Here is a 20,129-nt window from a genome sequence, read left to right on the forward strand (position 1 = left end):
CCTAACCCTACACATTTACAATTTTAAATAATCTTTCATCCCAACCTCCTTATATAACTACAATCTAATCTTCGCTGCTCACGTACTATTTTCCAACTTGTATTTATTTTAAATTTTTAAATATGTTCTCAGTTCCGTGAAACAAGATGACGTAAAATCCTATGCGGAAAAGAATGTTGAACGTGCGCCAGTAAAGTGGCAGACGCTTCGGCGCTGTATCCCTTATTGGGTGCAGAAAAAAGGGTAACCACCCATCTGTCCGTAACCCGGAATCCTAACCCTAACCCTAACCCTAACCCTAACCCTAAAAATTAGATTAAAGGATGCAATTTCAAGCTACTTATTGCCTCCTAAAATGTGCAAATATTTTGCGGCGCGCACTACCTGTGCAGATGTTGCGAGCCTATGGGCTCGCCGCCTAGCGGCAGCAAGGCATCACTCTTTCGTCAAGCACCGCAAGACTTTTTTGACACTTTTTACAAAACCCTAACCCTAACCCTAAAAATTAGATTAAAGGATACAATTTAAAGCTACTTATTGCCTCCTAAAATGTGCAAATATTTTGCGGCGCGCACTACGTGCACAGATGTTGCGAGCCTATGGGCTCGCCGCCTAGCGGCAGCAAGGCTCCTCTCTTTCATCAAGCACCGCAAGACTCTTTTGACACTTTTTACAAAACCCTAACCCTAACCCTAAAAATTAGATTAAAGGATGCAATTCCAAGCTACTTATTGCCTCCTAAAATGTGAAAATATTTTGCGGCGCGCACTACGTGCGCAGATGTTGCGAGCCTATGGGCTCGCCGCCTAGCGGCAGCAAGGCACCTCTCTTTCGTCAAGCACCGCAAGACTTTTTTGACACTTTTTACAAAACCCTAACCCTACCCCTACCCCTACCCCTAACCCTACCCCTAACCCTAACCCCTACACCTAACCCTACACATTTACAATTTTAAATAATCTTTCATCCCAACCTCCTTATATAACTACAATCTAATCTTCGCTGCTCACGTACTATTTTCCAACTTGTATTTATTTTAAATTTTTAAATATGTTCTCAGTTCCGTGAAACAAGATGACGTAAAATCCTATGCGGAAAAGAATGTTGAACGTGCGCCAGTAATGTGGCAGACGCTTCGGCGCTGTATCCCTGATTGGGTGCAGAAAAAAGGGTAACCACCCATCTGTCCGTAACCCGGAATCCTAACCCTAACCCTAACCCTAACCCTAACCCTAAAAATTAGATTAAAGGATGCAATTACAAGCTACTTATTGCCTCCTAAAATGTGCAAATATTTTGCGGCGCGCACTACCTGTGCAGATGTTGCGAGCCTATGGGCTCGCCGCCTAGCGGCAGCAAGGCATCACTCTTTCGTCAAGCACCGCAAGACTTTTTTGACACTTTTTACAAAACCCTAACCCTAACCCTAAAAATTAGATTAAAGGATGCAATTTAAAGCTACTTATTGCCTCCTAAAATGTGCAAATATTTTGCGGCGCGCACTACGTGCACAGATGTTGCGAGCCTATGGGCTCGCCGCCTAGCGGCAGCAAGGCTCCTCTCTTTCATCAAGCACCGCAAGACTCTTTTGACACTTTTTTCAAAACCCTAACCCTAACCCTAACCCTAAAAATTAGATTAAAGGATGCAATTCCAAGCTACTTATTGCCTCCTAAAATGTGAAAATATTTTGCGGCGCGCACTGCGTGCGCAGATGTTGCGAGCCTATGGGCTCGCCGCCTAGCGGCAGAAAGGCACCTCTCTTTCGTCAAGCACCGCAAGACTTTTTTGACACATTTTACAAAACCCTACCCCTACCCCTACCCCTAACCCTAACCCTACCCCTACCCCTAACCCCTACACCTAACCCTACACATTTACAATTTTAAATAATCTTTCATCCCAACCTCCTTATATAACTACAATCTAATCTTCACTGCTCACGTACTATTTTCCAACTTGTATTTATTTTAAATTTTTAAATATGTTCTCAGTTCCGTGAAACAAGATGACGTAAAATCCTATGCGGAAAAGAATGTTGAACGTGCGCCAGTAAAGTGGCAGACGCTTCGGCGCTGTATCCCTTATTGGGTGCAGAAAAAAGGGTAACCACCCATCTGTCCGTAACCCGGAATCCTAACCCTAACCCTAACCCTAAAAATTAGATTAAAGGGTGCAATTTTAAGCTACTTATTGCCTCCTAAAATGTGCAAATATTTTGCGGTGCGCACTACGTGCGCAGATGTTGTGAGTCTATGGGCTCGCCACCTAGCGGCAGCAAGGCACCTCTCTTTCGTCAAGGACCGCAAGACTCTTTTGACACTTTTTACAAAACCCTAACCCTAACCCTAAAAATTAGATTAAAGGATGCAATTTTATGTATGTTTAGAAAAGGTTAACTTGAGTTCGTAGAATAAACATTGTTTTGCTTTAAAAAATACTTTTCCATTTCTGCTGTACCACACCTGTAGAGTGGGCCATGTGCTCCCCATACCACAATCTATTAAAAGTTGTGCGTCAGGTGAACTCCATGCTACACTTTGGGGTTCTCTAAACCCTGGCCCATAACACCATTGACAAGCAGTAACAGTGACAATGAAACAACAATTAATCAATTGGAAACAAACTTTAATAATCTTACTTTAGAACCGGCACTGAGCTGGAAAGGATCAGAAATAAAGTGAGCTAGCAAATGTGTATTTCTGAGAATCATTGCGAGTGCATTACATTAATGAAACAAGCCTCTCAATTAGCATATATTTATATAAAATTAGAATTATTCATTTTAAATATCAAAATCAGAATAGTATCAACTGACTAACCTTTAATTGTAAATCCTAATAATTACTGAAATGATAAATATTTTAATACAATAAACTACAAATCCCATTGCATTCTGGTTGATTCCAGATTTCACACCTCAGATTGCAATCTCCATTGTGCACAGAAACCTCCACATTAATTTGCACAACCAATTCCCATTTGTCAAAGCACAAATTATGGGCAAAATATGTCAACTTTCCAAAGAAGAAACTGAAAAATAAACCTGAAAATAACTGTCCGCTTGTCTGGAAATGAACTGATAATCTAGGAACTAACGTGTGCAACATCACCAAGCGTGCAACATGATCTAACATGTATGCAGTGCCACATTGGGACTAACTTTGCAGCATTGGATTGGATGTAACGTGTGTACTGTTCAAATTCATGATGGGTGCTTCGATGACATGATAAATAGCTACTCACTAAGTTCTGCCTTTGAAACTTTTGTTATTACTTGACTTTCAAATTAGCACATCATTGGCTAATACTTTAATTTTAACATAGTCACATTTCGGACAGCAGTATGGGCACCAAAAATTAAACCTCGCTTTCAAAAGATTGATAGATTTTAGTGGGTAGGATTATCAAAGGATCTGTAGTTAATTGAAGTTGAGGTACAGATCAACCACGATCTAACTGAATGTCAGAACAGGATCTAGAATTGGAATGGTCTCCTCCAGTTCCTATGGTTACAGTGCAAACTGACATTGGCTGTGTCAAAACATTAAACATTATCTAATGTGCACTACTCACTCGATGTCCTGCAGGCATCTGCTAAAACACACAGAAACACCAAAGTCCAGCATTCAGTTAGGTGAAATGGATTTGGAAAACATCACACTGCAAAATCTCCTTTCCATTTGACAGTTGATATTGATGCCTGACTAAACAAGCAGTGTAGCAATAACGTTCCCCAAGCTGGGTTTCCAATTTATGCCCAGTCCAAAGCCAGACATTATGGAACTTATATAAAAAAAGACAACGCATAAAAGTAGATCCATTTACACATACATAAAACAAGCCCAGTCACAAATGTAGAAACCTAAAATAGATTTACATACATACATGCACACAGCACCCTAAAGCAGGCAGAGTCACAATGGGTTCAGCCAGATACACACAATTCTCAAACAGGCTGAGGCAGATACTAGGAAACTTTTTTTTTAAATTTAGAGTGTCTAATCATTTATTTTCCAATTAAGGTGCAATTTAGCGTGGCCAATCCACCTAACCTGCACATCTTTGGGTTGTGGGGGTAAGACCCACGCAGACACGGGGAGAATGTGCAAACTCCACACGGACAGTGACCCGGGTCCGGGATTCGAACCCGGGTCCTCGAACTTGGGAACCGCAGTCCCAGTGCTAACCACTGCACCACATGTGGCCCCTGTTCAGTTTTATAGTCTCACACTTGAGAAAGATTAATTGAAAACTGATTATCAAATTCAAAACCAGACAAGAGGTCACCCTAGTTAGAATAAAAAAAACAAAGAATTGCATTTATATAGTAATTGCATTTATATTTAATTTTTAATCAGAACGTTCCCACAAACAGCAATGTGAAAATGACTAGATCATTTATTTTTGTGATGTTGACCGAGGGATAAATATTGACCAGGACACCAAGGATGACAGCCCTGAAATGAAAGAGAAAATGCTGGAAAATCTCAGCAGGTCTGGCAGCATCTGTCGGGAGAGAAAAGAGCTAACGTTTCGAGTCCGATGACTCTTTGTCAAAGAGCTTTGACTGAACAGCTTTGACAAAGAGTCATCGGACTCAAAACGTTGGCTCTTTTCTCTCCCTACAGATGCTACCAGACCTGCTGAGATTTTCCAACATTTTCTCTTTCATTTCAGATTCCAGCATCCGCAGTAATTTGCTTTTATAAGGATGACAGCCCTACTCTTCTTCAAAACTGTGCCATGGAATCCTTTACATCCAAGTAAGAGCGCAGAAGGGGCCTTCCCATATCGGCCTTCCAGTATCAACCTCCCCGAACAGGCGCCGGAATGTGGCGACTAGGAGCTTTTCAGTAACTTCATTTGAAGCCTACTTGTGACAATAAGTGATTTTCATTTCATTTGATTTAATGTCTCGTCTGACGGTCAGCATCTGTCAGTGTTGTACTCACTCAGTACTGCACTGGATTGCTAGCCTTGATTTTTGTATTCAAGTCTCTGGAATGGGACTTGGATGTGAGAGCTCTATCGACTGAGCCATGGCTGACATACAGTTCATCAAAATTCATCATTAAACTGCTGGCACCCAAGGCCTTATAACAAACTATGATATGTCAGAGATCCCCACTATTGTGCATCCACATGTCCACACTGCTAATAAAGATAGAAAGCAGTGACCTTGAATACACTGTTTGAAAACTCTGGTTATAGGTACTCCCAGGTCCCAATGCACCTTAACATATCATTAAGAGCAAACATTCAGTTTGGAATTTGGAATAATGCCACAAAGGGATAAAGTCAGCAGGTTATATAGAATGTGCTCATTCATGCAAGTCCCTGAATATCTATGGAGAACAGTGCGTTCTGCTGCATTGCTTGAAGAGTACATCAGCAGCTGGAGTGGAAGACTGGTTTATGAATGGCTTTGTCTTCCTTTTCACATACACACTCTCAACATCTTTGTTTCTTAAACTTTGTGATTTGACTATATTCTTTGCAATGAAGTACAAATCCTGAAGAAGCAATCCTTTGGAACCAATAATTTTTGTTAATGGAGATTCTGTGATTCACAGGTACTGTGGTAGAGAATGTATGATGCTGAACTGGAGCTTAAGTGTGGTTCTCCTGTTCTCTTCATTTCTGGTCCATTATGTTCTTCAGGCACAGTTTCATGTGAGAGTTTTTATTGCTCATCTGGATCACACAATCTCGGACTAATTCAATGAAGATCTGTGGCCAGAGTTTCTGCAAGGATTCATTTTTAACATCAATAAGAGCAGCATCTTTAACCAGTTCCTGCACGTATACTTGGCAAAATGTCTTTGTTTCCTGATTGCAATATGGGAGAAGAAAAAGGAAAGATTAATCAAACAATAACTGCAATCATATAGATAAATACAGAATTGTTGGTCTGTACATGCCTTGCACCCTCTGCCCTCAATGCCACCCTCAGAGTTCTGGGTAATACAGGAAGGTGTACCCCATAGATACCTTACCCTTGGAAAATGTGCTTTGCATCTTCCATGGCAATACTGGGAACCCATTGTTGGACAGATTTGGGCAAAGTCACATTTAATCATTCTGTATTGATATTTAAAAATGAGGGAATCACACGATTCTTTTCTCACTGGTCAGCAGAAATGTGCATAAGTCAGTTTTAGACAGAGTAACCAGATGAAATTGGTCCCTCTTCACCACCAGATCCCAATCAGATTTAGAGCTCAGTTATCAAATATAACTACAGAATTGTCACCTAAAATGATGGCATTGCCCAGTTCCACAAAACATACGTTTTGCAGACGACGCAAAGGTTGGTGGAATTGCGGATAGCGATGAGGACTGTCAGAGGATACAGCAGAATTTAGATTGTTTGGAGACTTGGGCAGAGAGATGGCAGATGGAGTTTAATCCGGACAAATGTGAGGTAATGCATTTTGGAAGGTCTAATGCAGGTAGGGAGTATACAGTGAATGGTAGAACCCTCAAGAGTATTGAAAGTCAGAGAGATCTAGGTGTACAGGTCCACAGGTCACTGAAAGGGGCAACACAGGTGGAGAAGGTAGTCAAGAAGGCATACGGCATGCTTGCCTTCATTGGCCGGGGCATTGAATATAAGAATTGGCAAGTCATGTTGCAGCTTTATAGAACCTTAGTTAGGCCACACTTGGAGTATAGTGTTCAATTCTGGTCGCCACACTACCAGAAGGATGTGGAGGCTTTAGAGAGGGTGCAGAAGAGATTTACCAGAATGTTGCCTGGTATGGAGGGCATTAGCTATGAGGAGCAGTTGAATAAACTCGGTTTGTTCTCACTGAAACGACGGAGGTTGAGGGGCGACCTGATAGAGCTCTACAAAATTATGAGGGGCATAGACAGAGTGGATAGTCAGGGGCTTTTCCCCAGGGTAGAAGGGTCAATTAATAGGGGGCATAGGTTTAAGGTGCGAGGGGCAAGGTTTAGAGTAGATGTACGAGGCAAGTTTCTTTATACAGAGGGTAGTGGGTGCCTGAAACTCGCTGCCGCAGGAGGTGGTGAAAGCAGGGCCGATAGTGACATTTAAGGGGCATCTTGACAAATACATGAATAGGATGGGAATAGAGGGATACGGACCCAGGAAGTGTAGAAGATTGTAGTTTAGTCGGGCAGTATGGTCGGCACGGGCTTGGAGGGCCGAAGGGCCTGTTCCTGTGCTGTACCTTTCTTTGTTCTTTGTATACCCGTACCAGCCTCCCCGAACAGGCGCCAGAATGTGGTGACTAGGGGCTTTTCACAGCAACTTCATTTGAAGTCTACTTGTGACAAGAAGCGCTTTTCATTTCATTACTTGTTAGTTCTTGAGAGAAAATTATGTTAATACATGAATGTGACAAAAAACAATAAAAAACCTGAACTGCAATTGGTTAGCAAATTTGAGATTTAAATTGCAAACATTTGAAGCCATTGACATTACTTATTTTTTAAACTCCCCCCCTGGAAGATAATGGCCCAGTCTTTAGTTCACTTACAGTTAAAGTAATAGCAAAGGTATCTTAAGGGCTAAGAGCAGGAAAAGGGTTTCAAATCAAATGTTAAATTAGAAGCTAGATGCTGAGGAGTGGATTTACATCAAATGGCAATTTTTGCACACAATGTAAATTATCTTAAAGTATCAGCACGGTAGCACAGTGGTTAGCACAGTTGCTTCACAGCTCCAGGGTCCCAGATTCGATTCTCCCCGTGTTTGCGTGGGTTTCCTCCGGGTGCTCCGGTTTCCTCCCACAGTCCAAAGATGTGCAGGTTAGGTGGATTGGCCGTGATAAATTGCCCTTAGTGACCAAAAAAAAAGGTTAGGTGAGGTTACTGGGATGGGATAGGCTTAAGTGGGGTGCTCTTTCCAGGGGCTGGTGCAGGCTCGATGGGCCAAAGGACCTCCTTCTGTACTGTAAATTCTATGATTCTATGATAAATGCTTTAATCACAAAAAATAGTTAATCTTCAAGGACTAAGATCATTCTGGAAGCATTTGTGTTTTTTTATCATGAACCCTTGAAGGGTTAATGAAAAAGCACCGCATGCTGTTCCTGGAAAAGGCAGCATTTCACAAGAAAAGGTAATTAAGCATTAAACCTCTTGAACCTGCTTGGGTAAAGAAGACAACCGCTCCTGAAGCTGCCAACCCAGTCCAAAGTCAAATGTAAGGAAGTTGTTCCGAAGTTACTCCATGTGCTGAAATTGAGTGCAAGTTTTCCTTGAAGTCTGTCAGAAAAGTAGTGTAAGTGTCATTGATTGTTTCATGGACCAATGCTGAGACACCAACTGCATAACTCGACACCATTTCAAGGACTCCACTATTTACCCTTTTCCCTGAACTATTGACTTTTAACCTTTTGGTGAATGCCTCTATTTTATGCATGCACGTGTGTGTCTGACTGAGTGAGAGGTAGGTTATTTAGAAAGAATAATTATTGGACTTTCATATTTCATTCTGTCTGCTAGTAAGCTTTGCCTTTCTACTTGACAAGAGTAGTTTTAACAATAATTTTGTTATTTATTGAAGAAACCTGGGCATTGAGTGGTCCATCTAGATTTAACCATACAGCTCAGTGGAAAATCATTTAAATATGTTGTGATCCGCAGAGTAGTGGAACTCGATGCTGCCAGACCTGCTGAGAGTTTCCAGCATTTTCTCTTTTGGTTTCAGATTCCAGCATCCGCAGTAATTTGCTTTTATTTTTTTCACAGGGATTAGTCTGGTGAACCTCTGCTACACTCCCCTTATGGTAAGGAGACCAAAACTGTGCACAATACTCGAGATGAGGCCTCACCTAGATTCTTCACAACTGTAGCAAGACATCTTTAATACTGTATGATTTTCAAATCCCCTTGCGATGAAGGGCAACAAACCATTTGCCTTCCTAATTGCCTTCCCCATAGTGTCCAAGATCTAGAGGCAAGAGATTAACCTCCTACAGATGTCGAAGCAGTAGTGTTGCTGAGGACTGCATGGTGCAACAACAATGTCTCTCAATGTCAACAAAACCAAGGAACTGGTCATTGACTTCAGGAAGCGAAGTATTGTACACACCCTTGTCTGTATCAATGATGCAGAGGTGGAGATGGTCAACAGCTTCAAATTCTTAGGTGTGCACATCACCAACAATCTGTCCTGGTCCACCCATGTTGATGCTACGACCAAGAAAGCACAACAGCGCCTATACCTCCTCAGGAAATTTGGCATGCCCACATTTACTCTTACCAATTTTTACAGATGCACCACAGAAAGCATCCTATCTGGCTGCATCAAAGCCTGGTATGGCCCAAGACTAAAAGGAACTAGAGAGTCGTGAACAGAGCCCAGTCTATCTCATGAACCCGCCTCCCATCCATTGACTCCATCTACACCTCCCGCTGCCTTGGGAAAGCAGGCAGCATAATCAAAAACCCCTCCAACCCAGATTATTCTCTCTTCCATCGGGCAGTAGATACAAAAGTCTGAGAACACGCACTAACAAATTCAAAAACAGCTTCTTCCCCGCTGTTACCAGACACCTGAATGGTCCTCCTATGGACTGAACTGATCTCTTCACACATCTTCTTTACTGTTGTAGCACTATATTCCATATATTTCATCCAATGTCCATGTCTATGTATTTACATTGTGTATTTATCGTACGTCCTATGTTTTTCATGTACGGGACTGTAGCCACGTAAAATGGCTGCGTCCCGATTAATCTGGCCAAAACCCAGTTTGAAATGGCTAACCCGAAAGACTGCTGGGAAAAGCAGCTAAGAAGACACAAGCAGGCAGCTGCAGGCAGTATTGCATATTCGGCTCTGGGAAGTTAGCCCAGATCGATACTCAGGGCTATCAACAGCCCATCAACCCAGACATTTGCAGTTACATTCAGGACTGTTAGCAGCCCATCTATCCAGACATCTGCAGTTAAATCGGCTATCCCCGGGAACAATTGCAACATATTAGCAATTGAATACCGGGCCAGACCGCTCGGCGCCTGCAGTGGCCGAAACAAAGACAGGTGAACGACCACCCCCGATCGAGGAATCGCCCCATTATTGGAGCATATCGAACCCAGTGATTGGGAACAAGTCCAATCACTTGGGACTCAGGGTCAAGGGCCGCCCCGGGAGGCGGGAAGCCCCTGGGCCCTATAAAAGTGAGGGGCCAAGTTCAGATCTCTCTCTCTCTCCTCTTCGCCTGCTCGAGACCTTCGCAAGAACAGCAACCGGCAACCGTAAATTTGAATCCAGCGATCGCTATCCGGTAGAGACACCTAGCCACCGACCTGTAGCAGCCTTTTGAATCCCGCGGGCCAGATCTGATTGGACAAGCCATTAGTTTCCCTGACCTGGTGGGCTCTTCCTAAGTTAAGTATTGGCCAGTAGTGATAGGTTTATTATATATGATGTGGAGATGCCGGCGTTGGACTGGGGTGAGCACAGTACAAAGTCTTACAACACCAGGTTAAAGTCCAACAGGTTTGTTTTGATGTCACTAGCTTTCGGAGCGCTGCTCCTTCCTCAGGTGAATGAAGAGGTCTGTTCCATAAACACATATATAGACAAATTCAAAGATGCCAAACAATGCTAGGAATGCGAGCATTAGCAGGTGATTAAATCTTTACAGATCCAGAGATGGGGTAACCCCAGGTTAAAGAGGTGTGAATTGTCTCAAGCCAGGACAGTTGGTAGGATTTCGCAGGCCAGATGGTGGGGGATGAATGTAATGTGACATGAATCCCAGGTCCCGGTTGAGGCCGCACTCATGTGTGCGGAACTTGGCTATAAGTTTCTGCTCGGCGATTCTGCGTTGTCGCGGGTCCTGAAGGCCGCCTTGGAGAATGCTTACCCGGAGATCAGAGGCTGAATGCCCTTGACTGCTGAAGTGTTCCCCGACTGGAAGGGAACCTTCCTGCCTGGTGATTGTTGCGCGATGTCCGTTCATTCGTTGTCGCAGCGTCTGCATGGTCTCGCCAATGTACCACGCTTCGGGACATCCTTTCCTGCAGCGTATGAGGTAGACAACGTTGGCCGAGTCGCACGAGTATGTACCGCGTACCTGGTGGGTGGTGTTCTCACGTGTAATGGTGGTATCCATGTCGATGATCTGGCACGTCTTGCAGAGATTGCCATGACAGGGTTGTGTGGTGTCGTGGTCACTGTTCTGAAGACTGGGTAGTTTGCTGCACACAATGGTTCGTTTGAGGTTGCGCGTTGCCTTCAAACTACTTGTTTGAAGGCAAGTAGTGGGGGTGTGGGGATGACCTTGGCAAGATGTTCATCGTCATCAATGACGTGTTGAAGGCTGTGAAGAAGATGACGTAGTTTCTCCGCTCCGGGGAAGTACTGGACGACGAAGGGTATTCTGTCGGTTGTGTCCCATGTTTGTCTTCTGAGGAGGTCGGTCCGGTTTTTCGCTGTGGCGCGTTGGAACTGTCGATCGATGAGTCGAGTGCCATATCCCGTTCGTACGAGGGCATCTTTCAACGTCTGTAGATGTCTGTTACGCTCCTCCTCGTCTGAGCAGATCCTGTGTATACGGAGCACTTGTCCATAGGGGATGGCTTCTTTAATGTGTTTAGGGTGGAAGCTTGAGAAGTGGAGCATCATGAGGTTATCCGTGGGTTTGCGGTAAAGCGAAGTGCTGAGGTGACCGTCCTTGATGGAGACGAGTGTGTCCAAGAATGCAACTGATTTTGGAGACTAGTCCATGGTGAGTCTGATGGTTGGATGGAACTTATTAATGTCATCGTGTAGTCGTTTCAGTGATTCTTCGCCGTGGGTACAAAGGAAAAGAATGTCATCGATGTATCTGGCGTATAACGTCGGTTGAAGGTCCTGTGCGGTGAGTAGGTCCTGTTCAAACTTGTGCATGAAGATGTTGGCATATTGGGGTGCGAATTTGGTCCCCATGGCTGTTCCGTGCGTCTGGATGAAAAACTTGTTGTCGAAGGTGAAGACGTTGTGATCCAGAATGAAGCGGATGAGTTACAGAATTGCGTCTGGAGATTGGCAGTTGTCGGTGTTGAGTATGGAGGCTGTTGCAGCAATGCCGTCGTCATGGGGGATGCTGGTGTAGAGTGCCGAGATGTCCATTGTGACGAGGAATGTTCCTGGTTCAACTGGTCCATGGGTGCTGAGTTTCTGTAGGAGGTCCGTCGTGTCGCGACAGAAGCTGGGTGTACCTTGTACGATGGGTTTCAAGATGCCCTCGGTGTAGCCAGAGAGGTTCTCACACAGGGTCCCATTGCCTGAAACGATAGGGCGGCCTGGTGTGTTGGCCTTATGTATTTTTGGGAGGCAGTAGAGATCTCCAATGCGGGGAGTACGTGGGATGAGAGCACGTAGGGTGCTCTGAAGATCTGGATCCAAGGTCTTGATCAGTCTGTTAAGTTGGCGGATGTGTTCCTTGGTCGGATCTGCGGGTAACTGTCTGTAGTGTTCTTGGTTGTTCAGTTGTCGGTATACTTCTTTGCAGTAGTCCGTTCTGTTCAGTACGACAGTGGCCCCCCCTTTTGTCTGCTGGTTTGATGACGATGCTGTGGTTGGTCTTGAGAGCGCGGATGGCATTGCGTTGTGCTTGGGTGACGTTCGGGGTTGTCTTCGGGGTTGTCAACGTTGTCTACCTCATACGCTGCAGGAAAGGATGTCCCGAAGCGTGGTACATTGGCGAGACCATGCAGACGCTGCGACAACGAATGAACGGACATCGCGCAACAATCACCAGGCAGGAATGTTCCCTTCCAGTCGGGGAACACTTCAGCAGTCAAGGGCATTCAGCCTCTGATCTCCGGGTAAGCGTTCTCCAAGGCGGCCTTCAGGACCCGCGACAACGCAGAATCGCCGAGCAGAAACTTATAGCCAAGTTCCGCACACACGAGTGCGGCCTCAACCGGGACCTGGGATTCATGTCACATTACATTCATCCCCCACCATCTGGCCTGCGAAATCCTACCAACTGTCCTGGCTTGAGACAATTCACACCTCTTTAACCTGGGGTTACCCCATCTCTGGATCTGTAAAGATTTAATCACCTGCTAATGCTCGCATTCCTAGCATTGTTTGGCATCTTTGAATTTGTCTATATATGTGTTTATTATATAGATAGTAGTATTAGTGTATTAATATTGCTTGTTGTATATAATAAATGACCGTTGTTTTAATCCTTACTAAACGGTGTGCTGTATTATTAATCATAACCTGAACTTGAACCAAGTGGCGGTATCATAAAGATACCTGGCGACTCGTGAGCAAAGGTGACGTAATCAGAGCAAATAGACTAAGGCTAAAAAGAGCAACAGGACGATCTGCCTGGACTGGATGCAGAACAATACTTTGCCCCGTACTTGGGGACACGTGACAATAAATTTTAATCTAAATCTAGTGATGGATGCCTTCTTCAGGAAGGTCAACCAGTATATCAAGTTCAGAATCGCTGGGGAAAGTTAAGCCAAGACAGCCAGAGGCTTCGGTGCTGGCCTCGATTCCCCAAGGTACAAGGTCTCATAGACTGCATGCATGTGCCCATCAAGCCTCCTGCGGGCCAGCCAGTAGCCTTCATTAACCGGAAGGAATTTTATTTATTCAACTTCCAACTTGTCTGCGATCACTGCCAATGGATCCTTCATGTGAATGCTCTTTACCCTCGGAGTAGTCACAACACTTATAATCTCTGGCACTTGCATTGAAGAGATGGCTCCTGATGCCAGTGAGGAACCCAAGGGGCAACGCAGAGAAACATAATAATGCGAGTCACACTGTAAAACTGTGACAGATTGGCTATTTGTCTCCTCAAAATTCAGGAGGAGGTTTTCAATATGCCACAGCAAGGATTGGCCAGATAATTATGGTATCCTGCGTTGCATTCAACTTAGCAATACTGAGAGGGAGCTCCTCACTGCCCTGCCAGTTCAAGTCATAGTGAAATGAGGAAGCTGATGAGGAGCTGCAGCATGCGGACAGACATCAGGGGCTGCTTGGAAGGAGCAATGGAGCTCAAAGGTACATCATGCTCTCAATTTTTGCCTAATCCCCAGTCACCCCCAAGATTGGTGCATGTCATTCTTGCTCTCAACACTGAATGGAAACATTCATCAACCAAATCATGTTAATAATAACACATAAACAGAGATTTATTATTTGCTGAACATACTGGGAGGCACAAATAGATCCAGTAGCATCTTTACATTTCTTACATCTTTATTTTGGCTCCTATGTGGTGTTCCCCCTTTGTTGTCAGCTGAGGTGGAGGCTTGTTGTCCAGCGGCCCGGGATGATCCCAGTCACCATCCTCCGACTGTCTGAGGCCTAATGGGCTGCAGAAAGCTGAGGATCTCCTGCACAGGGCCAGGAGCCTCCTCTGTCATTGTGGTAACTTAAGGCACTTGTGTCAATGACAGACAGGCTGAGGAACTGTTGTCCACTTTTGGAGCACCAAGAGAAGACATCAGAAGCAGAAGGCTCCTGCTCTCTTGCAAGCACACTCACCTCCTTGGTGACCTGAGAAAGTGCCGATCGGGGGGGAGATTCTTCTTCCCTCTCACCCTGCTCTCTTGGGTTCAGGGGCATATCTGCACCTCAAGCATTCGCTGACTAGTTTGCTGGCTGTTTGCCAATCTCTCAATAGAGGAAACCTGCACATAGACGAGAGGGAGATCACAGCCTAGATAGACTCCTCCACTCCGCAAGCCAGGATACAGATACCCTCTGGAAACTCTGCCAAATGGTCAGGCACCTCATTCTGTATTTCCAGCATCAGCCATCTCACGGACGACTTCAGCCTGGTGCATCACAGCATGGACATGGCCTCCTAGTCACTGGCATTGGCTGTCACAGCCTCCAACATCTGATCTGCCGCAGACGTGGTGCTCATACCAGGCTAGGTACCTGAATCCCATCGCAAGCACAACCCATAATGGAGAGCACTGGGGAATGGTGCAGTGCTGTGCCCTCTGACATCCCATCCTCCACCTGGGAGGCTGACAATCTCATATCTCTCTGTTCCTGTGGTAGACCTATCAGAGAGAACAAAATAATCATTGTTTCTCACCCCTTAAGCTCGGATCCCACAGAATCAGCAACAGTTCATGTAGGTGTCATAAAAATGCTTCATGCCCTGTTCTGAGGTGATTCACCCTCCTGTGACTGAACTCCAACCCACCACCTGTGATGGATCTGCCACTCTGGTAACCTGCCAGCTGCAGAGGCTCCTCGGTTGTGTCACTGGAATTCGAGTGGTCCGTGCACTCTCTCTGGCATTCTGGGAAATCTTCTTTGGGAACACAGGAGAATGTCAGTGGCTGGACAACAGCAGAGTGCGCTGGATTCTGCCACTCTGCCCGCTGCAAGAACACAGCAGGTGAACGCGGCTGGAGAATCCCGCCCACTGCTTAATCACTTTGCCCAGTTGCTGTGGTGTCTGTGGCCAAGGCATAGATGTGGAACTGGATCACTCTGGGCCAACTTTGTACAGGTTGACTGTGCCAGGCTCACACAGCCCGACAGAACCAGCTACCTCCACCCATTTCCATGATGGGCTCTTACTCCCCAGCATCTGTACCATCACACTTACCAATTTGTTTCCCCTCCAAATTGTATTGTTCTTTGAGGAAGTGCTGAGGGTTTTGGCCAAGGGTGGTATCATGACCGAGACAGGCTTGGAGGGCCGAAGGGCCTGTTCCTGTGCAATATTGTTCTTTGTTCTCTTCTTCTGAAACTAAGGTTTGTCACTCACCCTGGCAGGATGGAGAAGATCTTTGGTTTGCCTGTGGCATTGCAGCCAAATTCTCCAAACAATCCCTCAGTTGCTGACTTATGTGACCTCCAACCTTAGGCAGGGAGATCTCATCCTTCTGTCCCTGGGGAAGAGGACACCCAACAAATCCAAGTTTCCTGAAGGAGAACATGCAGGGAGTCATCACCAAATCTTGGGCCACCACAATCTTGCTTCTGCCTTGTCCATAAGCAGATAAGCGGTTTGATGCCGATGCATCATGCATGGTCAATTAGTTGCAGACTGCAGGCCGATAGGAATGGACACTGTTCACATATTTTTGGGATAGTTGGTGACAATGGGCCCTGGTCGGAGGCTCATGGGGGTGGTTGCAGACTATTGGGAGTGGGCTGGTCGCAGGTCGAAGGCTCTTGGAGAAGGTCATAGGCTGATGTGGCTGGTTGCTTGCCATAGGTTTCTTGGGGGGTGGTCACAGATCACAGGCTTCTTGCAAACCACCATCTTGAAGTAGGGTTTAGGATGCTGGCAGCTCTTTATAGATGTCGCCAGCATTTCCCTCCACGTTCAGTGATGACACGGCTTATCGTCTTAAGGCCACTTTCAGAAGCTGAGTGGTCGGGAATGGCTAGATGGCACAAGTTTGTTCTGCAAACAGAGGCCAGAGCAGGAAGGCCCTTGCCATCCGGTTCTGCCTCCGCATTTAAACCAAGTCTGGAAACAATTGGCCATAATGTGCATTTCAGCACTGTGCATATTATTTCAATGAAGAATAATTATGGTTGTGTGTCAACCATGAGAGCAAAAATTGCAAAAAGCAAATAGAGCAGTTTAATTCGAGGGTGCAGTATTGTTAAGTCACTGATCTGGCCATAGGGGTGCAGCAACTACTGAAGATGAAATCGAGAGTATTATCAAACATCAGTTTTGCTTCATTATAATGTATTGACGCATTAAAATGAACCCAGTGACACCACTACAGTGCTTATAGCACAATGATAAAATAATGATCTGTAACTTTGAGGTATTTACCTTGAATTGTTCAGAGATTATGTCCTTATTAGAATAATTCAGGATAGCTCGGCCCACAGTCTCACCTCCGAGCTTTATATTGTCTTTAATCTCCTCCAAAGTAACCCCAGATTTCTTTCCTTTCCCCTCCAGTATGAAATGCAGTTGCTTCTTCCTTGAAAAACAAACAAAAAAATTCTCCTCAGTCGTTTACTCAAAGACAACCATATCTCACTACCTGTAATAAAACATCAGGGCCTAGAAAATGCTATCAACATTCTGACATGTGAATATTGCCAATTCACAATATCAACAGACACTGAATCACAAGATGTGAAAGCAGCACCTTTAGAGTATCAGTTAGTATTTGAGCAATTGATTAACTTAATCCAAGAAGCACCTGGATGAACAATTGGCAACATTTTAATCTCCGTGAAGCAAACATCAAGTCACTAATACATAATTAAAAGAAAGCTGATGCTGAAAATCTGAAATAAAAACAGAAAATGCTGCAAATAATCAGCACCTTAGGAGACGTCTGTGGCTGGTAGGTGGTAATCAGCTGGAAGTTTCCTTACCCAATGTCAATGTGGAAAACTCCCAGGGCAACTCCCTCACAACTGTCCAGCACCGTGTCGCCACCTTTACTGAGGATGCTGTCTGGAACATTATCTCTACAGTATGATTCAGTGAGTAGAACTATGTCAGACTGTTCCTCGATGGGTCAGTGGAACATCTTTGGCATAAGCCCCCAGAAGAAGGACATGAAATTAAAATGAAATGAAATGAAAATCGCTTATTGTCACAAGTAGGCTTCAAATGAAGTTACTGTGAAAAGACCCTCGTTGCCACATTCGGCACCTGTTCAGGGAGGCTGGTACGGGAATTGAACCGCGCTGCTGGCCTGCCTTCGTCTGCTTTAAAAGCCAGCTCTTTAACCCTGTGCTAAACCAGCCCCTGCAGGGTTGTCCAGGCTGGGTTTGTCATTGTCATTTCTAGTATCAAGGTCTGTCTGGCTTCATTCTTTTTTGCTACTGTTTGATACAATTGAGGGGTTGCTGGGCCATTTCAAAGGGCATTTAAGAGTCAACCACATTGCTGTGGGTCTAGAGTCAATGTAAGCAGACTAGAGCACGTAAAGACAGCAGATTCCCTTCACTAAAGGGCCTCAGTGAACCAGACTGGTTTGTACAACAATTAACAATGGTGATCATTAGACTAGCTTCTATTCCCACATTTATTCATTGAATTTAAATGCCACCAGCTACAGTGGTGGGATTTGAATCCATGTCCCCAGAGCATTAGCATGGGTGGCACAGTGGTTAGCACTGTTGCTTCACAGTGCCAGGGTCCCAGGTTCAATTCCCGGCTTGGTCACTGTCTGTGCGGAGTCTGCACATTCTCCCGTGTCTGCGTGGGTTTCCTCCGGGTGCTCTGGCTTCCTCCCACAAGACCCAAAAGACCTACCTGTTAGGTGATTTGGACATTCTGAATTCTCTCTCAGTGTACCCGAACAGGCGCCGGAATGTGGCGACTAGGGGCTTTTCACAGTAACTTCATTGCAGTGTTAATGTGAGCCTACTTGTGACACTAATAAAGATTATTATTTCAGCAGGGTACAGTAGCGACATCGACAAGATAGAACATAGAACATTACAGCGCAGTACAGGCCCTTCGGACCTCGATGTTGCGCCGACCTGTGAAACCACTCTAAAGCCCATCTACACTATTCCCTTATCGTCCATATGTCTAGCCAATGACCATTTGAATGCCCTTAGTGTTGGCGAGTCCACTACTGTTGCAGGCAGGGCATTCCATGCCCTTACTACTCTCTGAGTAAAGAACCTACCTCTGACATCTGTCCTATATCTATCTCCCCTCAATTTAAAGCTATGTCCCCTCGTGCTAGACATCACCATCTGAGGAAAAAGGCTTTCACTGTCCACTCGATCCAATCCTCTGATCATCTTGTATGCCTCAATTAAGTCACCTCTTAACATTCTTCTCTCCAACAAAAACAGCCTCAGGTCCCTCAGCCTTTCCTCATAAGATCTTCCCTCCATACCAGGCAACATTCTGGTAAATCTCTTCTGCACCCTTTCCAATGCTTCCACATCCTTCCTATAATGCGGCAACCAGAATTGCACACAATACTCCAAATGCGGCTGCACCAGAGTTTTGTACAGCTGCAACATGACCTCATGGCTCCGAGACTCAATCCCTCTACCAATAAAAGCTAACACACCGTATGCCTTCTTAACAACCCTCTCAACATGGGTGGCAACTTTCAGGGATCTATGTACATGGACACCGGGATCTCTCTACTCATCCACACTGCCAAGAATCTTACCATTAGCCCAGTACTCGGTCTTCCTGTTATTCCTTCCAAAATAAATCACCTCACACTTTTCTGCATTAAACCCCATTTGCCACCTCTCAGCCCAGCGCTGCAGCTTATCTATGTCCCTCTGTAACTTGTAACATCCTTCCGCACTGTCCACAACTCCACCGACTTTCGTGTCATCTGCAAATTTACTCACCCATCCTTCTACGCCCTCCTCCAGGTCATTTATAAAAATGACAAACAGCAGTGACCCCAAAACAGATCCTTGTGGTACACCACTAGTAACTGGACTCCAGTCTGAACATTTCCCATCAACCACCACCCTTTGTCTTCTTCCAGCTAGTCAATTTCTGATCCAAACTGCTAAATCACCCTGAATCCCATGCCTCCGTATTTTCTGCAGTAGCCTACCGTGGGGAACCTTATCAAACGCTTTACTGAAATCCATATACACCACATCAACTGCTTTACCCTCATCCACCTGTTTGGTCACCTTCTCAAAGAACTCAATAAGGTTTGTGAGGCACGACCTACCCTTCACAAAACCGTGTTGACTATCTCTAATCAAATTATTCCTTTCCAGATGATTATACATCCTAAACCGGGGTTGTCTCTACTCCCCTTCTTGAACAAGGGACAATATTTGCTATCCTCCAGTCTTCTGGCACTATTCCTGTAGACAAAGATGACTTAAAGATCAAAGCCAAAGGCTCAGCAATCTCCTCCCTAGCTTCCCAGAGAATCCTAGGCTAAATCACATCCGGCACAGGGGACTTATCTATTTTTACACTTTCCAGAATTGCTAACACCTCCTCCTTATGAACCTCAAGCCCTTCTAGTCTAGTAGCCTGAATCTCAGTATTCACCTCGACAATATTGTCTTTTTTCTGTGTGAATACTGACGAAAAATATTCATTTAGCACCTCTCCTATCTCCTCGGACTCCACGCACAACTTCCCACTACTGTCCCTGACTGGCCCTACTCTTACCCTAGTCATTCTTTTATTCCTGGCATATCTATTGAAAGCTTTAGGGTTATCCTTG

At 45.0% G+C, this 20,129-nt stretch overlaps 1 protein-coding gene across 4 annotated transcripts in view; it reads right to left on the bottom strand.

Annotated features, from left to right (window-relative positions):
- Positions 1-4,661: 4,661 nt before the first annotated feature.
- The window catches only part of LOC140404293 (leucine-rich repeat-containing protein 49-like), a 216,432-nt gene continuing 200,964 nt past the window's right edge, over positions 4,662-20,129 (bottom strand). For 3 of the 4 annotated variants that reach the window (XM_072492615.1, XM_072492614.1, XM_072492616.1), the window contains 2 exons: positions 16,763-16,916; positions 4,662-5,832 (listed from right to left, as the gene is read on the bottom strand). In XM_072492615.1, coding sequence (XP_072348716.1) covers positions 5,638-5,832; positions 16,763-16,916 — 349 coding nt within the window. In that variant the 3' untranslated portion in view covers positions 4,662-5,637. Of the gene's footprint in view, positions 5,833-16,762; positions 16,917-20,129 lie in introns of those variants that run through there. The other variant, XM_072492617.1, reaches the window with a different exon arrangement.

Source organism: Scyliorhinus torazame, chromosome 30 (genome assembly GCF_047496885.1).
Source record: "Scyliorhinus torazame isolate Kashiwa2021f chromosome 30, sScyTor2.1, whole genome shotgun sequence".
Lineage (NCBI taxonomy): Eukaryota > Metazoa > Chordata > Chondrichthyes > Carcharhiniformes > Scyliorhinidae > Scyliorhinus > Scyliorhinus torazame.